General features: G+C 39.3%; 1 protein-coding gene across 1 annotated transcript in view; it reads left to right on the top strand.

The window, feature by feature from the left end:
* The window catches only part of ELOVL2 (ELOVL fatty acid elongase 2), a 48,977-nt gene that overhangs the window by 4,352 nt on the left and 23,379 nt on the right, over positions 1–21,246 (top strand). The window contains exon 2 of the mRNA XM_041475413.1: positions 20,010–20,073. Coding sequence (XP_041331347.1) covers positions 20,010–20,073 — 64 coding nt within the window. The remainder of the gene's footprint in view (positions 1–20,009; positions 20,074–21,246) is intronic.

Raw genomic sequence — 21,246 nt, 5'->3', positions numbered from 1 at the left:
AATCCATTATCTGCATACACCCTCCATGGCTTGCCTTCTCATATGCTAAATACATGGGCCACACTGTCTGAGTGACAACAACTTTACCCATGGGACGGCTGCACAGCTGACAATAGAGTACAATAGGAAAAGAAGTGAATATTTATGATTTCTGTGGGGCATCATATCTACCTAACAGCAAAAGCCACTTTAAGTTTTTGAGGAATAGTTAAATTCAGATTTACGAGTGTAATTAAAAATCTTTACATCTTCAAGAAATGACAACATTATATTGGCATTAATACTAGAAGTACTCTGACTTGATGTCAGTCTAACAAGAACAGAGTGATAATTTTAAATATTGAGTTCATCTAGGTAATGACTTTTAAACTGCCCTGAATTTCCGTTTTTTTCCAGTCAAAACTGACTGTGATAAAGTGGTAAAGGTCAGCTCCCCATAGTGAAGGAAATCAAACCCTCTCTAGTAGAAATTTGTGTACAAAGATATGTAATTAGAGAATAAAAAATTAAGATCATTAAGTTTGCATCATCGTTTGGAGAGATTTTGGTTTTTTTCACCCTAAGGAGGACAGATATGGAAATGAAGCAAGACATAGTTCATATTCTGTGTCATCATTTGAAAACCAAACATAGCAAGAAATGTAAATTACAAGTAGGGTGACCAAGTTTCAAATAAATGTCCTAAACTCAAGCATTAGGAGCCACAACCAAACCATTCTTACCGTCGTGCTTAAAGAACCTCCTACAGATGCTAGTCAGTAGTCACCATTCATGACACTTTTTAGCCAGCAAAGACAGTGTGGTACAGCAACCTAACAGGGGGACTGACTTACACACATGATAAAAAATCTTCAGCTGTTGTTATTTCCTCTATGTGACAATAACTGAGGCAGTTTACAGACATTTTGTATCATTAGGGCATTACCATGCAGCACAGTCATTAGCACTTTTATTCTGAGGAAAGTGTCCGTCTGGGTGTTTCCATGGTTTAATGGGTTTAAGAGTCTGGGCTTTAAAATTCCAGTTATGTGTGGATTAAACTCTAGGATACCCACTGTTGGGGCTGATGGAGAAAGGGAGCTAATTAGCCTGTGCACCCTCTTATCCTGTGCCAGGAGACAGCGCTCTGTTATTTGGGTTTCATACAATTTTAAGAAGAGGTCTCCTTGGAGTTCATTAGGGTTCATTTAGGGTTTTAAAAGAGGTAAATTTAGAATTGTTTTGGAGGAAGAGACGTAAAAAGACTTCCATACCCTCTGTTTTCTTCTTTATGAAGCTTGAAAATCAACTGTCATTTCCTCTCCTTTCCTTGCTCAGTCTTCTTTAAACATGACTGAAGTCCAAAACATGAATTAGCATTTGAAATGCAGGGTTTTGCCCTCCAGGATTTAAGAGGGAAATGGAAGGTAGAAAAAAATTTTAAGGACCAGTTACTAGAAGAAATGTCCCTCTAATTGTTGTTTTGTGTTCTCAAGTGACACTTTGGAAAACAGGCATCAGCTTCTGTTTCCTTATTTCCTTGTATTACATTTTTACTTCCAACTAGAAGTGAAACAATACTGTTTCTCGCATCTTTCTGTAAGCATAGATAAAACTGTTCCAAAAAGCCAAGTGCCTTCAAATTGGCAAGGAATAAATGGTTGGCAAACTTTTTGAGAGTTATTTCCTTGTCAGGGAGTTGGCACATCTCTTGGTAAAGCAGCTCTGAATATTACTATCCACACCTGCTTTCTCTCCCACTGCTGGCTGCAGCCAGCCAAGTTACTTCTGCTGGAGTTTAAAAGATTAATTGTGAGGTTGTGCAAGTTCTGATCCGGTAGAAATTGGTTTTTATGCCAGAACCATGCTTTACTGTGCACATGGTGTAATTTTTTTCAGAGTTTGTCAGTAGTCCATGCAATTCCAGGGATAAAAATCATTAAGTCTGTTTTTATATTTATGTGCTTGTCAGTTTATTATTTAAATATCTTTATGTATTTAGTAATTTACACAATTTGCATTATGACTGGCTAATCAAAGTTATCCTCCTCCCCAAATTCAGATGCTTGTGTCATATGAAAAATATCCCATGTAATGGGATATTTTTTAGAACCAGCTGCATCTGTCCTCTCAGCTGTTAGTATTACGTGTCTTCCTAGAGCAGCATTTCAGTGTTGCTTTGCTGTTACACCAGACTGTACTGTGGATTTAAATCTTAAAATCAACTCTTCTTACCTAGGAGTACCAACTTACCTTGACTTGATTTCTTTCCAAGATGTATCTCTTAATACTGACAGAAGACTATGCATGAAGCCGGACAAAAACTCCATATTTTCAAGTCAATGGAGGAAAAAGAAAAATCAAAGAAAACAAGCGTATCAGAAACCAGTTCAGATTAGCAAAGTCTTTATAGGTTCCTTTCTTTTTCCCACTTCCTGCTGCTACTGAAAGCAGAAATGAGAAATGTCTTCCAGCCAGCAGTGATCATCATTCTCCAAGTAGTAGACAGCTTATTTATGTGAGTTACCTAAGAAATCCAAATATTCTCCCAAAAATTAGGTACATCCACTGAAAAATGTGTTAGAAGAATCTGGATTCACCCTTAGAAGCAACAGTGGAAGTTTTTTCCTGTTGAAGTACTGGAGCTATTGACTTTATCTGGCAGCTTGATGATTAAGAACCATGAGAAAGAACTGCTCAATCAGTCCTTTCCCAGAACCAGAAAAATGAAGTACATCACATCTCTAGTTTTATAGCATTCTTTTCAATTTCCAGGGCTTTTTTTTTCAGGCAGAAATTTTGTTACATATTCTCTCTTAAGATATTTTAAATTTTTTTTTGATATGTGGCAAAAGCATCACAGGATCTTCAAGCTCTCCTTTGAAAGCTGAGATACAGCTTGTGATTTCTTGGTGCTGAAACACATTTGAAACTTGTCTTTAAAACTGGGAATTTGTGCAAGGCAACAGAAGTGGTAGAATTTAGCTTTATTGTTCAGCAAAATAGAAATACCTCTCCATTTCAGTGAAAACTGAAATGAAAACCTTTTGGGTTCGATGCAGTTATTTCTTCCTTATTGCTGTAGACTTTGTAAACCTGCATTGTAATAATATCTGTAAAAACCCTTCAAAGATAAAAGGCTAGATAAGAGTTATTTTGCTTACAATAACTTAAAAAAAACCCAAAAAATATCTCTCATAATCTATCTGGAGAAAAAGAACCATTTTATTTCCCATTTTACATTTACTAAATTAGCAGCATAATTTTATTTCCAATCTGGTATAACTAAAATGTCCCTCCGGACTACATTTAATAGATTTTTTTTTCACAAAATAATTTATTTTTCATCAGTCAGGAAGTAATTTTCTTCTGTTTGCTAGACACCTTTGGGAGATGTCAGAATTCAGATCAGAAAATGCTTTGATGGAAAGGTACAAAGTTGAAAGCCAAGATAGAGAGCAGTGTCATTAAGACAGGTGTAGAAGGGAAACAAGACAGCACTGTCCTATTTTTCCCCCCAGATGTGTTTTCCTGAGTTTAAAGGAGTGTGAGTATTTCAGTGTTCTGGCTTGTTAAACCTCAGCTGAAACCTTGCTGAAGCTTGCATGCATACTGCAAGCACTTAGTAAACCTAACAGCTCCTAGGCACTCAGTTGGATAAGGAACATCCTGATCAGCTGAAAACAAGAAACCCATACTAGTCCCCTGGTCTTCAGGAAATTTGGGGTTTCATGTGTTCTTGCTTCTTTTGCAAAGGGGTCTCCCCACTGTTCCACCTCTGAATATAAACAGCATTGATAAGACACTGATGTAATTCTCAGAGGCTTTCATTGGATGCAGTAAGGTGGTTGTTTAAGCAAAAAGGATGCAATATTATTCAAATAATGAGTCAGTGTAAATTAAGAACACTGAACTCAATAACAAAGTAGAAAGCAACGTGAGATGATTAAATACCTGTGACACTTCATTCATCAATCCAGCATTCGGTGGGGTTTGAGAACTTGTTACCTGAAATGATCATGCATTTGACTCCATAAGCCAGTTTAGGATATATTTTCATCAATATACACTTGATCAGCTCCTCACGTTAATACTGCAGGTAACTGGGTTTGAATTAGGAAAGAGACACATGCACAGTCAGAATGAAGGAAGCTTTCAATTTCAATTAGAACCCTCAAATAACACAGTGTTTATACCCAGCTGGGAAAGGTACCTGAGGATATCTTCAGACATCACCTCCTGCTTTCTTTCTTATAGCCTTTGTCAAAGAAATCATTCTAAATAGATGGATTTTCTTTAAAATCAGTGATACTTGGAATTCTTTCATTTTACCTGCTTACCTAACTCTCACAACTGTCACACATTTACTCCCTCACCACATGTATAGATTGCACCGACTTAAACAGAGGTATATACTTCTTGCTATAGTTGGTTTTCCAGGGGAAAACTTCTTAGCACTGCCTTTTTGCCTGAAACATTGTAGTACTATATGATATTAAATAACTAGATTTACCATTATTACCTTTGCCACTCTTTCAGACAATGCATTTCACCAGCAAACAATTATTCTGTGTCTGCTAGTTGGTTTTTCTCCCTTAGTTGGTGTTTTTTTGGAGATTTTTCTTGAGTACAGAAGGTTCTCATTTTATCTGTTTTTAAGGTTATCTGTACTGAAACTTAAATCAGCTACAAGTGCCATCAGTGCTGTTTCTAACTTCTCCTATATAACAAACATATTTATTGTGTTTACTTGTAAGAAATTGTCATCTCTTCAAATACTTATTCCTAACTTGTAAGGAATTGTCATCTCTTCAAATCTTTATTCCTAAAAACACACATATGATGCAAGTAAGAAGTGATGCATATCCTTCTTGGAAACCTAAGCTCGTGAGGATATTTATTTTCTGGACAGCTATACTTGATCAGCGCATGTGATGTATATTAGGTCTCAGATACTTCAAGCTGACCTTGCCAGCAACTCTGTTTTTTTCCCACCTGCTATCTGTCCACCACAGAGCAGCACTGAACATCATCAATGCTTAACTATCAAGGGAAACCAAAATTTTTCCAAGTGTCTATTTGTCTTTGTCTTTTTCCAATTTGATATTGTGATATGGCTGTTTCTTCTGAGAAGCAATTCATTCATTGTGGATGGGTGTGACAGCCACAGCGGTGCAGGGCTCTCATGGAGCTGTTATGTCACATGTAAATTCCCAACTTCAATGGCACTTGACTTTCCAGGTCAGCTTAGGCTGATCCTATCAGATGATCTTCCTGAATGCTGAAGAAAGCTAGCTGTGTGAAAAGCCTCCACCAAGAAAGCCAATCTTCTAATACTGGACATAACTACAGAGGCACAAGATATATTTATTGCAAGACCAGCAATACCCACTGAAGTACTGCATGTTTTCTGGTCACATTTGCTTTACATATTATTAGATATCGTGACATTCTTACCCTTCAGAATTTTTCAGGTTTTACTTTTCTTCTTTCAATCAGCAGATACTAGTAAATGGTATCTACCATCAAAGGATATATTAGGAGATAAATGTCTATTACAACTCACAAGCTTGAAATCTGCTTGATTTAAAATCTAAGGCACAGATTTTAGAAGTAGATATTTTTACTGAAAACTTCATGCTTCTTTCCCAGAACAATTTACACTCCCAATTGAAAAGCTTCCTGTACTGAGTTTTGTGCCCACATTTGTCACACAGTAGTTAGACAGTTTTGTACATGGGTAATGACCTCAAAGTGAAATTGAAAGGCTTTGCATGTGTTGGAAGATTAAGGCTGAAACCTTAGAAGCTGGGATGTGAACTCTCTAATCCTCAGCAGCATGCTACAAACACCTCCCCCTTCTTCAAATTCTTTTCCTTCCCCTTTTCCAACTTACATCCCTGTAAATAGCTCAGGAAAGGTTCTATCCATTTGGGCAGAAACTACCCAAAGAAATGGCGCAGCAAATGACTGCAAACCAAGAAAAAACATTTCTCTAGTGGGCAAAAGAACATACCCAGATCTCCTTCACCCAAGCTCTAAGAACAGGAACAGCTGAGTGCTGTTACTTTTAAGGATGTGGCTAAAGCAGGATACAACACGACCTATGTTACCAGTCCCTGCATGGAGAGCAGCAGATAGAAAACATGCACACACATACCTCAAACTTAGTTACCTTGCCAGAGTCCTGCATTCTCTGTTTTTGAAGAGAAATTAAGATACAAGCGCTTCACTGCTGGCAGTGGGTCTGGCGAGTCTGGCCAAGGGGACTGTTACATCCATGTGGAACTCTGCTGGTCTCTCCAGCAGCCAGCATGGCATTTACCCATAATGTGTTGGGTTATCATTGTGCTATGGACATGCCCCCTCATAAATTTCCTTCTTCTTCCAGGAGCAGGGGGATGGGAATTTGTCCTGGTTTAATGTCCTTTTATAATTCAACAACTTGAGCAGGTTAGACAGAGTATGTATCAGAGCAAGTTTTGCCTTTGGGCAGGTACTTAGCCCAGTTGACTAAGTGTTTATAGGTGCAATTTTCCACAAAGGAAAAACAGCTGGTCAGATTTCATCTTAGTAGATTTAATGTATAAATAAGACACTCGGTAGAGTGTTTGGGAAAAAAAAAAAAAAAAAAAAAAAAAAAAAAAAAAAAAAACCCAACCAAACTTATAATAATAAGCATTATTATAGGTGTGCTTTTGTGGGGTTTAATCCCACTTTGTTCCTTTCTCAGCATTCTGAATTTATAGAGGTCAGTAAAAATCTTCATTTAGAGGTATTAATTTTAAATATAAATCTGGTTTTACTGTTACAGTAAAAAGCTTTAAAATATGACTTTAACTTCTATATTGTGTAGATTTATGGAAACAAGAACTTGGTGGCTTAGTTCAGTAAAAATGCAGGGCAGAAGGGGTTTGATTCAGGGGATCTATACTAAAGAAGTCACTGCAAAAGCTAGCTGAAGATATGGACACCTCTCTGCTCCTGTTCCAGCTGTGCCAGCTCCCAGACATACAGCACCATTCCTTTGCTGCAGTCACTGATCTGCACAGCTCACATGAGCTTGGTACAGTATACTTTAAGAGCTCCAGTTTGGATATTTTCAATTAGCCAATCCCTTTATCTGAAATAGGTAACAGCTGTAGAACCAGCGCTGCCAACAGCCCTGCGGTGTCATTCCCAGCCCAGGGGAAGCACAGCTGAGAAGCCAGTGCATGGCAGTCCAACTCTCCAGCCAGCACAGTGGCTTTCATGGTACTTAAAATGCCACCGATGTTTAGCTCTGATTTAATTTTTCTGTATGTTGGTAAGGAGTTCAGGGCAGTTAAATAATTGCATCAACTTGAGACTGTTTCACTCATGAGGATGAAAGTATTTTCAGGACCATTATTTGTTTCTTAAAAAATAAGGTATCCTATGTTACAATTTTCTGTTTACACATGGAACCTTTTCTATTTAAAACAGGCTTCTGTACACAGTCCCTAACTATTGCAACTGTAAAGTACTTCAGCAGTATGAAATTAACAGTAGTGAATTTCACAAATTCGTAAGATATTGCCTATATGTACTGTACATGGTTAAGTGATGCGAACAAAATCTGCTGCCTTTCGTTCATTTTCTTACATGCAGTACCTCTGTAGAATTTTATATGTTAGAAGTGCATTCTACTTCATACATCCTCACAAGACTTTGTAACTGGTTTGAAGCAAGTGTTAATTATGTAGGGAGCTGTCAGTTTTTTCAGCTTCTCTTACAGTTTTCCTTGCTTTTTTACATGCTTCAGAGGCTGTATTCAATCTTCTACCACTCTTGTCCTTGGCAAAAGTGTGTCTGTAACGGGAATTAAGACTTCAGGAAAAAGTCTGAATTAAGTAATTATTTAGTTAATATTTTACAAGTTGAGTTCTTGACTTAAAATTTTCTGAAGGGCTGCTGAAAATTGCCTCTCAAACACTACAAGATGTAAAAAGCACCCTAACACTTTATTTAATTTTTATATGTTTACATTTTAGTACTTTAATTTAATTTCTTGTCTTCTAAAGAGAAAAACACACAGCCCTACTTTTAAGTGTGCCCAGAGGAACTAGGAATGCTACCCACACAGATTTTCAAATACTCCTGCCTTGACTCCCCTGCCTGCAGCCGAGGACCCCCCAGCACTGGTATGAGCTGATTAAGAAATTCAGGCAAAACTGTTCAGTGGGGGAAAGCCCCAGCCAGGGAACACATTTTATAAAATCCTTTTTGATCCCCCTGCCACTATCAGGAGGGGCAGGCAGTCCCTTGCACATTAATCCCTGCGTGGGGACACAGTTGCAGACATCTGGGACGGCAACCAAGAAACCTACTTCTTTGGCATAGAGTGCCCTTTGTCCTCCTGCACTGCCAGGATTGTGGGAAAATTTGGGTTTTTTTGGGGAGTTTTGTTTTAGTTTGGGGTTTTTTTTTAAGGTTCTTTGTCCAACAAGCCATGAGATCGTGTGCAAAGGCTGAGGATCTATTCATCTTAGATCGTGAAGTTTGTTGCCATAGAAAATGAAGAGATTTTCACAGTACTAGAAAGGATATGTTGTCAGCTTGTCCCTGTTTCTTTCTCCAGAAAAATGATCAATTGTGTATGCAAAGCACAAAATAAAGTCCTGCATGCATTATACTAACTTATGGAATCAGCTTCTCAGCAGCAACAAAATCTGTCTGCAAATAGTGAGGAAAACAAACTTATGATATGTCATACTGAGAAAACTGAGCTGCCATATAAACTTGTTTTTGTGATTCTCCTCTACCATTTCATTTGCTCTCTGTGCCGTTTTGGTTTATTTATTCTATAGGTCTAAATGTAGGATGCAAATTCTTTGCTGCAAAAACCATGTAGTAGCACATGTGGCAAATTTCAGGCAAACACTCTACACCCAGTATATATTTGGGGAATATTCTGTTCCAAAAGTAAATAATCTCGTAAATCCAAAGCCTTAAAATAGCGATTGCCTCCATTGTTTTGGCAGAATTATTTTCCTGTGCTTCTCAAAGTGCAGCTGGCTGTCTTGCTCTTATATAAGGTGAAATTGTATACTGGTTCTTCAGATGCAGTTTGGTTGGGCATCCTTTATCAAGGCTAGTTGTTGGGAAGCAGGTAAGTTAAGCTGTGCAGGCTTTCGTATTGCTGATGTAAAATTAATGCTCTGTCTTCCCAACGCTTCGTAAAGTCAACAAGAGCTGAACAGACAATTAAGAAAGCAACCAAAACAAAATTAACTTCTCTCTAAAAAAACTCATTGGCGTTCTTTGCTTGTAACTTTAAGACCTGCCTGTTCCAAAGGAAACTTTCTGTTATTCAAGCCAGAGCCCATTCCCAGGGATTGTTGCTTTACTTGAGAAAGTGGCATATTCACTCAGGCTGTTAGCAGGATGCAGAATTTTTATCTGCTGTTTCATTTTTAACTGATTTCCTTTTTGTTTATTTGCTCACCATCATACATTCTTGTCACATCGTTGCTGTCAGGAATTACGCTCCAGCCCAGGTCATTCTGTCATTTTAAATCTGATTGTTAGAGTAAAGGAAAATGAGGTCAATAATTGCTACCATTTTCTTGGGAACTGGCAGGCCACATCTGAGGTCTCTCTAGAGAAATCTTCTTTAATTATAAGTTAAGCTGATGTTCCCTTGTGTAGCAGGTAGAATTGAGCAGGATTACTTTTAAAAGGATTGCACTGATCTGCTTTGGTGACAGTTTCATTTTGAAATTCTGATAACAAGCAAGAGGATGGATTATAAAGATACAGTTCTTGGGGGTGTACATGACTGACAAATGCTGCAAATGGGGCCACAGCAGCAACTCTTCCTTTTTTCTCTTCTTTTAAGGCCATATAAGATCTTTTTTAAGAGCTGAAATTGGCTTGCATTATTTTAGTGATTTCTTCGTATGTTCACAAAGAACAGAATAAAAAAAAGTTTAGGAATTGTAGAAGGGAAATCATGCAAACAGCCGTTCAAGAGAGGGGATTTTTCACTCGGAGACATTGTGACCCTCAGCCTTTGATAAGATCGAGAAATGAAAAATGTGTAAAGGGTGGAATGCTTTCATGCACTTCAATTATGAAAGGGTTTTGTAGAACCAAGTAAATATTAATGGGTTCTTAAATCACTTTTCTTCTAACCCTTGCAACTGTAGTGCAGAAACCTTCCAAATTCCTTTTCCTTGTACTTAAAAAAAAAAAACCAAACCAAACCAAAACAAAAAAAAAACCCCTTGAACAGCTGATTAATTTTGCAAAAGCAATTTATCTCACAATAACTGATCTGACAGTAGTGTGACTGGTAAAACAAGTCTTGCCTCAATTTATGTGAGCAGTTAATATTTTCTATGACTCCTAGCAGGTTGCATAGTCCAGAAACAAGACTGATGTTTGAAATAGCTCACATACTTACAATGCTTTCAATAAAATTCCTCTGCCTCTTAGTGCTTTCTCACCTGTGGTATTGATGGTGTTTTAAGCTGATTTGAGTCCTGATGGAAATCATAAAGCAGCTATTCCTCCATCCTTATTCCCATGTGTGGGATGGGCAGGTGCCACACTGAGCAGGACTACAAAACCAAGTGAAAATAGACCTCTTGTTAAGCAAAATTTACAATCCCAAAGCAGAAGGAAGCTAAATATTAGTGCCCTTTTATCAGAAGTGAAAAGTCTGGAGTATGTTGGCTCCCCAGCTGAAAACAGCTCAAACTCTCATTTCCAGTGTGAGTCACCAACCATCAACCCACAACTGATCAGGCTTGAGAGAAAACTGCTTCTCCAGCATCTCCTGGTTGTAAAGGCCTGTCACACTGAACTGAGGTGCTTGCAGAGTGCCTGCTTTTGGCAGCAATCCCCAAAGCCAGGCAATCCGTTTTTGGGAGTTTTACACCGAGTAAAGTGGTAGCTGGGCTTTGGGCTTTTGTCATGCATTATTACAAATTTGTCAGTACGAGGCAGACCTTGCCCTTCTGCTTCACTACAGCTAAAATCTGGCATTTTCAGAGAGCCATCTCTCTTTGTGATACCTCAGTAACACGAATTAAACCCCAGTCTTTTGGATGAACAAGGACAAAATAGAAAGCAGGGTATTTTTTATTAGCTAGGAAGAGAGAATGAAAAGACAAATACAAAGCTTTTGCAGTTTGATCTTCATTTTGTATCCCAATTTTTTAGAAAGGTGAATGTTAGAAGATCCAAAATAATTTTTTTTTTTCCTTTCATTGCATTGGGTTATCATCCATCATGTTTTCCCTTATGTGTGAGACAATTTTACCAATCCCTAAGCTGTTGTTTCAGACAAGCAGCAGCAGGAAGGGTTGTCTGTAGATTCACATCTGTAAAAAAACAAGAAAAAATTCAGCAGTGAAGGTGGATATTGCAGCTGTAGATGAGAGGGATTACAGCTGGTGTGGGGCACTGTTCTTACAGCCATGAGCAAGATGGGGTGCAGGCGTGTTTTGGGAAAGACCAAGCACAGCAGGTCTCCTTGGGTTGCTCTGCCATTCTGAGGTGACCAGCCAAAGCCTGGCCTGGAGCTCAGAGACCTGAAGCAGAGCATGCTTGATGTTTTGGGGACAATGAGCAAGCTCAAAGGGATCTGCTTCCTCAGGGTGAGGAACACTTGTACCCACAACTTGTACTCACAGGTGCCACGTGGGCAGCAAGGAAAAGGCTCTGCCTTTAGCAGGCCACTGTTTCTCTTAAATCTCTCTGAGAATAATACTCAGAGAGCCATAAGATGCCTAAGGGTGGGTTGTTGAGGGAGCCCTGAGCTCTGACTCATGTAGAGGCCACCCAAACTCACACTCCACGGAGGAAAGTGTGGCAGTTTCTCAACCTTCAAGCTGCAAAGTCATCTGCTTCCCTTTCACCAGAAGGAAAGATAACGCAGGAACAGATACTGAAGGATGGGGTTGGCTTTCTGCCACCAGCTGCTTTAGCAGAAAATGGGAATTAAGTCAGGGGAGGTCTGCGCCAAGTCCCTTCTGGCCTTGCTCTTTCCTGTGGTAGTTTCTATCTGTCTGTGGGAGCTGTTGGTTTGACTCTGCTGCTTCTCCACTGTGAGCAATGACAGGGGATGTTTGCTGGCTCCACAGTTCCTATTCCTAATGTTCTGGTCTGGTTTGGCTGTGGAAACACCCACAAAAAGTACCATTGGCACAGATGGAACTGCATAAAGGTGACAATATTCATGAGAGACATGGGGTCTGCATGGAAACTTGGTTTAGGTCCGTGTTTGCCAAAAGATCAATTTCTAACTCCCCAAAGTGCAGAGGCATATTATCAAGAGGAAAGATTTCTTCTTTGAGCAACCTGGTCTGGTGGAAGGTCCCTGCCCATGGTAGAAGGGTTGGAACTAAATGATCTTTAAGGTCAAACTACTCTTCTACCTAAGTTTTACTCATATATGACATCTTTTTATGACTTCCTTAACTGCTTGGGCTGGCACATCCTCCCGATTTTTTGAGGGTAGTCAGCCATCACCACCATCAAAGAAAAGGGAAAAATTGGAACTGAAATAATTAATCTCAACATCTGGATTGTAGTCCCTGCTGTGACACATACTTAAGTTTTCCACAGGGAGACAGGAGCTGTAGTTGCAGGTGTGAACACTTGTATCAAAGGCACACCTGGCATGCTGGCTACTGCCTGTATCCAGGTACTGCTTTCTTGTCTTGGCTGTGTTTGCAAGGGGAAATACTTCTGTATGTACCCAGCTCCAGAAACAGCCACTGGCAAGCAGAGGAAAGCAGCCACAGCTGCTTAGCTACCATCCTGCAGAAAGGGAGCTCCTGTACCCTCTCCAAGTCCATCCATCTGCACAGTGCAGAGAGCCACGTCCCGAGGTCTTGTGCCTTGAAAAAGAAGCTTAAACATCTCCCCTGGGACCACAGAACCTCAGCATCACGCACCACAACACCACACCCCAGACATCTTGGCTGACTCAACTATTTCTTGAAAGATCTGTATGAGTAGAGAGAACACAGATGTAAAATTTAAGATAAAATTAAATTCAGTTTGCCAGTGTAAGGAGCAACTTTCAGCATGCTCTTGGTAATTTAGGCAGTCAAATATTCTGCTTCAGGTTTGATGCAAATACTACTGGCAGCCTCCTGCTTCCCCTCAGGCACTGCTAAGCCCTATGGTAAAATTTCTCTGGGCAGCAATAAATAAAGAGAATCTGAAGTCAAGCCACCTAGACAGCTCAAATGCCAGATAAAACCTCTGGCTACATTTGGATGTGTCTTTCCATGCTCACCAAATTTCACATCCATTCACTTTTTATATCAGAAATGGCTAGCCAGTCTTCTTGTTGAGGAACCCACTGAAAATTGCATTTTCTTCCAGGCAGTGTAACCTGAGCAGCTACTCAGGGAAAACCTGCAAGTCTGCCTTCCCTTTGCAGCTACCTTCCCCTTATCTTTACATCCTCAGCAACACCATCATCAACTCAGTTCTCTCTCAGTGACTAAAGCAGCACAAGTGAAGGTGTTCAGCACTTCTGGCTGTAATCCCTGTTCAAACAGCTGTTCTCAATTCCCTCCAGAGAAAACCCACCTATTTGATGAATCAGTTCCCCCACCAATTTGCTTTGTCAGATAACAGGCAGACCTGCAAGCTCCCAGCCTCACCTAGGCTGCCAACCTGCAGTCAGTCATTTCCAAATACATGCAAAAAATAACCCTCAACTGCAAAAAAAACTGTCACAAAAAGTGCTGAATTTGGTAATATCAGCTGGGAAAATATCCAGACATTTGCTCATATGCATGCAAGCTTGATCAGTGGAATGAATCATATATTGCATAGTATGAAAAATTAATAGGGTTAAAATATGATCTGGTTGAAAAACACTGAAAATCAAATAAAAGTTTTCAGACCAGACACGGCTCTCACTAAGACCTTTTAGAAATACTGTAGTTTTCTCAACAGTGCTATTCTATGCTATCTTCAAAGATGCTCTTGAAGTTTTTTAAAATAATTTGCTGACCAGAGTAACAATATCTTTCTTTCTTGAAGTGCTTACAGTTTAATGTGAAAGCCTTTAGAAGAAATAGGAAGAGAAACATACAAAGACTATTCATTTTTTGTTTTCTGTGCTAAAGCTGGAACGGCCTTCTTTTATTTTTTTTTCCACCATACCGTATTTTTCAGAGATTTTTGCATTATATTAAAATGTATTACACGGCCTGCATTTCCAAAACAAAGATACAGCTCTCTCTTTTCTTGGAATTCTAGAAGAAAAACTATCTATTTAGATGGAGCAGTTCACACATAGTTCTTTTCTTAGCTATTCTTGGCTATTTTCTGCCAAGTAGGAGCATTACCAAATGTTGTCCACATATTATATAGGCATCTTTCCAGACCCAGACCACCAGCAGGACTTCCCTCTCTTCCCTTGGCTTCTGTCACTTCTGTCACACTAAATTACATGCCTTTGAAGGAGAGATGGAAGGATTCAGGCAGTGAGATTGCTACAGTAGCAAAAACATTTCCCATGGATCCATCTCATGTTGGCAAAAGAGCCCTTTGGTCAGCCCAGGTTACCACAGAGGGCTGTGCTGCTCCTAGGGGTTCTGGCAACACCACTCTGCTGGGTAAGGCTTTTGTGGCACAGCCCCTAATCCTGGTCAGCCACCCCTGTGGAGAGAATGTGCCAGAATGTGGGACACAGAAATTACCATGTCAAGTAAGGACTCCAGTTTCTGTCTCTTCAAATGATTAGTCTAAAATGCTAATAAAGAAGATCTAAGATAATGTCTCTTCTAGCTACTTTTTTCCCTTCTCCCAGTATATCCATGGGACATAGCAGCAGTCTTATGCACCATCTAGTTGTGTTTGTCTCACGAGCTCACTCCAGCTTGTTCCTGCTCTCAGTGAGATTATCTAGCAGTGAGATCAATATATTAAGCATAAATTACACAAAGCAGCAGTTTATTGCCAGCTCCTAGATTTCCTTCCTCTCAATTTCATTGAATATCTCCCTTCTTATAAGACACAATTCATACAAATATCTGTCTCACCTTTCTGCCTTCAGCTTCAACTTTCTCTGCAGTTTACATATAAATCCCTAAATAAGTGCTTTCTTTTGGGAGTTTTTTTTTTTTTGGTAAAAATTATATGTATCTGTTTCCCCTACAGATATAACACACAAATCATAGAAGATAAAGATGACAAAACCCTAGAAGGTTGTCTGAAGCAATGGAGAATTGTCCCTCACTGTACATCTTTGTTTAAGAGTAATTTTAAATGCATCAAGCAATAAAAAGTTAAACAATTTAATCTATAAGCAGTTCTGAGCTGAATTCAACTTTGCTTCATTTCATCTGCTATTTCAGCCATTCTAGAGCCAATACTACCATTTACAAAATCTTCTTTAATATTTGTGTATTTAAATATATGCATGGTAACATCTAAGATCAGTTTCTTTAAACATGCTGCTAAGTTTGGATTCATTCCAGTACTTTGCAGGCACTGACTATGTACAGAGCAGAACTCTTCAGGGAATCAAGGAAAAATTTCCATTTAAATAATAAAATAAATTATGGATGTATTTTCAATCAGAGTAGTTTACAATATCACTGTTACTTCCAGGAGCTGTATCAGAGAGCAGAGGCTGGCACCCATTTCCACTTTTTCTTCGAAGTCTGAAATGAGATCTTTTTTTGTACAGAATATTCTTATTTCTGTGCAGCTGTGTAAGAAGAAGCAAATTATTATCTTTGATTTTGGAGACACTGAATGACATTGAAGACTTTTGAATTTAAAGAAAAAAACAAAACAAACCAACAGTAATACAAAAGGTTTCCAGATACCATAAGTAAGATTGAGTGCAGTTTACTCACCTGTACAAAGTTTACTTCAGAGAGTTTTTTTGTGTTTCTATAGGATCCAAATAGTTGGTTATAAAGCTATATAAAGAGCAAACCTAAATCACTTGAGGCAATGTTTTCACTGGGCAATAAAAAATGCCTAATGGCAAATCATTGGTATTTTGAGAAATCAGAGGTATTTTTGACAAATCAAAGTTGTTTTGATAGCTGCACTGTTTAGATAGCATTAACCTAATTTTTACATAGCTTATACTATTTTTTGCTAAAACTACTAGAAAACCAGTAGATATTGGTCTCTCAATGAGGACCAACACTTACAAAGATATATAAACATATTACAAGAAGTGATACATTTTTTACATACCCAGTGACTTTAAAATTGTGTTTTTGGTGCAATGGCATGAAAGCTAATTCACTTACCTACATTTCTGTGCAAAAATACTGAAATATCTCGCTAGAGAGATCTCTGTTGTTTTATCATCATTGGCTTTATACTCCCTACAGTTCTTTCCATTTGGGTGATTTCATTTGCTCAGATAACCTACTGTCTTTTTAATAGGTTTAGGTAAATAGATCTTCCACATATCTGTCCAAAATCCTGCCAAGGAATATACATTGCTAATACCCAGAGCAATGTCCTGTACAAAAAAAGAAACAACATGAAAGACATGTTAATCTTTAGCCTTGTAACCCAAATACCTTCATTGATAAAGGCTATTACAGTGATTTGCCAGAGAGAAGTGAGTTGTCTGGATTTTTGGTTTTATTTGATTTTCTTTAGAAATGTGACAGATCATGTTGAGCAAGACATTTGCATCTAATCTGCCCAGAGGTACTATTAAGGACATGTTCTAAAACCCAGAAATACAGTATAGTCTCTTGTAGCAGTGTTGACAGGAAGGTGTCAAGAGTAGTCACATAAAATTACCTACCTTTTTTAAGAATTTCTTTTCCCAAACTATGACTACTAGTTTTAGGTATATAAACAAATATAATTTCTATAACAATCTTACAAATCTATATCTTGTAAACTTCTGGTTTTCTTCCTGTAAACTAAAATAAGCTGTACAATGTTGAAAGAGAGGCAAAGGCTGAAATATTGTTCTTAAGAAGAATATTTGTTTCTCTGCTGCACCTCCTAGAAAAAGTTCTACCCTCAAATTACCAATGAAGGCAAACCAGGCACTGAATTTTTGTAGCGCTAATTAAGATAGATGGGTACAAGTTTGTCAGCTGGTACCAGTCCTCACTGTGTCATTTAAGCACACTCATGAGGAGGTAGATTTATTTCAGACTGGCTCATCTACTCGGCATGGTGTCTACTCATCCTTACCAGGTGTAAGAGGTTGCAAGTTGGATCAGTTGTGACAGTAACCTGTGTTGGATGGGAGCATTGATCTGCTGGAGGGTGGGAAGGCTCTCAGAAGGATCTGCACAGGCTGAATTGATGGGTTAGGCTGATGATGTGAGGTCCAGCAAGGCCCGTGCAGCGTTACAGGCTTGGGGCAGAGTGGCTGGAAAGCTGCCCTGTGGAAAAGGACCTAGACCTGTTGACAGTCAGTGGAATGTGAGGTAGCAGTGTGCCCAGGTGGCCAAGAAGGCCAGTGACATCCTGGCCTGTATCAGCAATAGTCTGGCCAGGACCAGGGCTGTGATCATCCTCCAGGACTCAGCACTGGTGAGGCCACACCTTGAATCCTGTGTTCAATTTTGGGCCCCTCAATACCAGAACACTGAGGTACTGGAACAGGTCCAGAGAAGGGCAACAAAACTGGGGAGGGGTCTGGAGCACAAGTCCTATAAGGAGTAGCTAAGGGAGCTGGGGGTGTTTAGCCTGGAGAAAGGGAGGCTCAGGGGGGACCTGATCACCCTCTACAACTGCCTGAAAGGAGAGTGTAGCCAGGTGGGGGTTGGCCTCTTCTCCCAGGTAACAAGTGACAGGACAGGACAAAGTGGCCTCAAGTTGTGCCAGGGGAGGTTTAGATTAGGTGTCAGGAAAAATTTCTTCACTGAAGGGGTTGTTAAACTCAGAAACAATCTGACCAAAGAAGTCACAGATTTTATCAGTATCCCTGGAGGTATTTAAAAGACATGTACATGTTGCACTCAGGGACATGGTGTAGTGGTGGGGTTGGCAGAGCTGGGTTTACAGTTGGACTTGATGCCCTAAAAATCTTTTCCAACCTAAACAATGCTATGAGTCTTTTCTTTTATTCTGCTCTTTCTTCTTAATATCCTACAATTCCTATTCCTCCATCTAACTGTTAGAAGCATTCAGTACCTAATTTCCATTTCAATGCAGCTGAGAATAGGTTTGTCTACAGTATTTTAATATAAAAGGAATATACATGGTGTTTTACTTTGTTCTGGACATGTAAGATTTGTTTATGTAATGTAAACATGAAAGCAAATAACACTGCATGCTCATTCCTACAAGTCACTCAAATCCATTACAGTATTTTTTTCCAAAGCAATTTGTTAAGTCTAACCACAAAACCATTAAGCACAGGAGTAGGTCTGTTTCAAATTAATGCAGCAGGTGGGCACATCACACACAAGCAGCAGTGTGGCATTTCCCAAAAGGGAGTATCATTGTAATGAAATAACAACAGAACTACTGTATAGCTCTAGGGGATAAAAATGGAAGCAGATTTTTGCACAGGTCCCACACCTAGAAATCAGGTCACCTCCACTGACAGAAGCCATCATTAGGCTGCTAAGGTAATTGTTTGAAATTCAGAAAATGCCTTTCCTTATAGGCTGTAGCCAGGACACCTTCCTAAAAGCTAGTTTAATTTCCTCAGTGCTGTGAAGTATGACAAACCTTTTTGTATTGTGAATCATCAGTTTCTTTTGAGAAAATATTTTTGTTTGGTTGGTTGTTTGTTTAGGGGTTTTTTTTGTTTGGTTTGGTTTTTTTGTTTAGAAAAATATATACTTTTTGTTTTGGGGTTTTTGTTGGGTTTTTCTCCAAGAAAAAATCAATGCAGCAGCAAACTACAGGGACAGGACAAAGATTTATAGCCCAAGATGCTGAAGTAACCTGTCATTACTAGTTGTTCACACTTGGAACAGTCTGAGGACCAAAATCAAGGGCAGAAGAAACACAAGGAAGGGTCTTGGGAGTGCCAGGAGCTTGTCCCTGCCGAGATCAAAACCCAGCCCTAGTAAAGGCATGGAGAGGTCAGGGCTGCAACTTCTAGTGTGCAGATATGGTTCTTCATAAGGCAAATCTGTTAATGGTGTCTGCAGCTCAGGCTGCTGTGGAGGTATCTGGCATTCAAAGGCACCCAGAGCCCACAGCAGCTCCTGCCCGGCAGAGAGGCTCAGCATCACTCCGTGTCTTTCTCCTCAGCCTGGCAGCATTTTCTCAGTGCTGAAATTAGTTCAAGCACAGTAGGACACTGTTGGGAAGAAGAGAGGGAGAACCTGGGTGCCCTCAGGTTGTGGCAAGGAATTGTTCAGGCACATGCATGCAGGAAGCCGCTGCCCAGAGCTGCAGTCTGGGAAGAGATCACCACAACCAGTCGGGGGAAGAACTGTGTAGGTCATGGCTTAGCTCCCAACTCAGTCAAAGACACAAATTTGCTAAACCTGCCAGCTTAGCAGCTTCACTGACTAAGACCTAAAAACACAATGTCTCTGTAAAGTTACCCACCTCTTCCTGCCACCTTGCATGGCCAGAACGTCATCACTGGACCTCTAGGTTCTTCTGTAGGCTTGCTTTATAGGAACTTGGGGCCTGGTTTAGAGAAATATCAGTTGGCTCACCTTCACTTAAATCACTTAAAGATTTCCTTCTTTAAGTGTAAAGCACTGAGACCTTCAGTTGAGGAAACATAATAAAAACAAAGAAGCATCTTTATCAGAGTGAAAACTACACCCATCACAGATGGGTTTACTGTGACACTTGCTGATTTTCATAAACCTTAATTTCCCTTCCTAAAGAGTTCTGGTCTGGGCAGTTTCCAGGAATGAGAGCTGTATTGTTATCTAGACCACAATCTGCCCTAAATTAATTTTTAAAGAGGTTTGGGGTTTTTCAGCATACATGATGTTGCGTACTTTGGAAATACTTGTGCATGACAAACTTTTTGCAAGTTTATTGGATTTTTTTTTTAATCGTATTCTCTCTGTGACCCTGAGATAATGTCTTTTTCACATGTCTTTTTCCATATTTTTTAGGAGACCCTGAAAGCTTTTGACCGGGAAGTAAATGCATTTGTGGACTATATGTTTGGACCTCGAGGTAAGCTGCTCCATTTACAGCCCTTTAAGGAAATAATACTTCTAGAGATTACCACCCAAAAAACTTCTAATAAATTTGCTGAGTAACTTCCTATTAAAAAATGTAAACTAGGCAGAATCACAGTATTATCAGGAAGACACCATTATTGTAGCAAATCTATCAATGCAATGATTTGTGTTTCCTTTGTTTCTGAGAATATCAGAGAAATTCAGTTTTTCATCCTAAATTGGAATAAAAAGCCTGAAAGCTTGAATCTTTCTGAAAGTGGAAGATCTGCTTTGGGACTGATTGTCATTCATAATCCAGTTTGTTTGGTCCAGCTACCTATTAAATTGCCTAATGCAGAAGGATGCTTGGAGCAAAAGCAACCTGCAGGTCACATCCAAAATTTCAATAAACCAATAGATTGGGTGAGAGAACAGATGCATCTTTTGACTTCCTATTATTGCTTTTCTGGAACAGTTTGGACAACAGTAACTTAAATAATTGTAGGTTGGAGGTGCCTCATGCTTTGTTAGGATTGAAGTAAAAAAGAAACCAAACCTAAAATAGGACTGCAGCCAAGGAAGGATAAAGCATCAAAGTCAGGGCTAAGAGAACCAAGCAAATACAAGAAAGGGATGAGACAGGAGCTTAGACAGGGCACAGTCTTCAGAGCAGACCCCTGCAAGGCCACCTTGCTGTTGATAGGGCTGGGTTTAATTTCAGGAATTGCCTTGCAAAACTCTACCCATGGTAAAATCCAGAACTGCTGCTGTGGGGCTGGATGCATGATTATGGATTCCCAATTTGTTGCAGTAATGCTCACCATGTCACGGAAACAGTTCTTGCTTAATTGGAAGTAAAAGGGAAAGATGTGTTCTTAAACACAAGAAATTCTAATTTTTTTAGCTGGCTGGCTACAAAATCTTTTCCTTCATGTTACAGTAGATGTGAAGTTTGAAAGAAAAATTTCCAGTGAAGAAACACCGAATAGCTTGGGAACTACAGCAGAAGTGGTTAAAGCAGAATAGGTTTTATTAATGGCTTCTACAGTAGTACATTTTAATATTAGCAAAGAAATTTGATCAGAAGAACAAAAGCACTACTTTTTGGTGTTTTATTTTGGTTTTGTTTTTTTCCAAATAAACATGAAGTTCTCTTTTATTCCTCTTTCCTTGTTGGTCCAGATAA

Source organism: Pyrgilauda ruficollis, unplaced genomic scaffold (genome assembly GCF_017590135.1).
Source record: "Pyrgilauda ruficollis isolate IOZ18807 unplaced genomic scaffold, ASM1759013v1 scaffold35, whole genome shotgun sequence".
NCBI lineage: Eukaryota > Metazoa > Chordata > Aves > Passeriformes > Passeridae > Pyrgilauda > Pyrgilauda ruficollis.
This window is presented reverse-complemented; position numbering and strand designations above follow the sequence as displayed.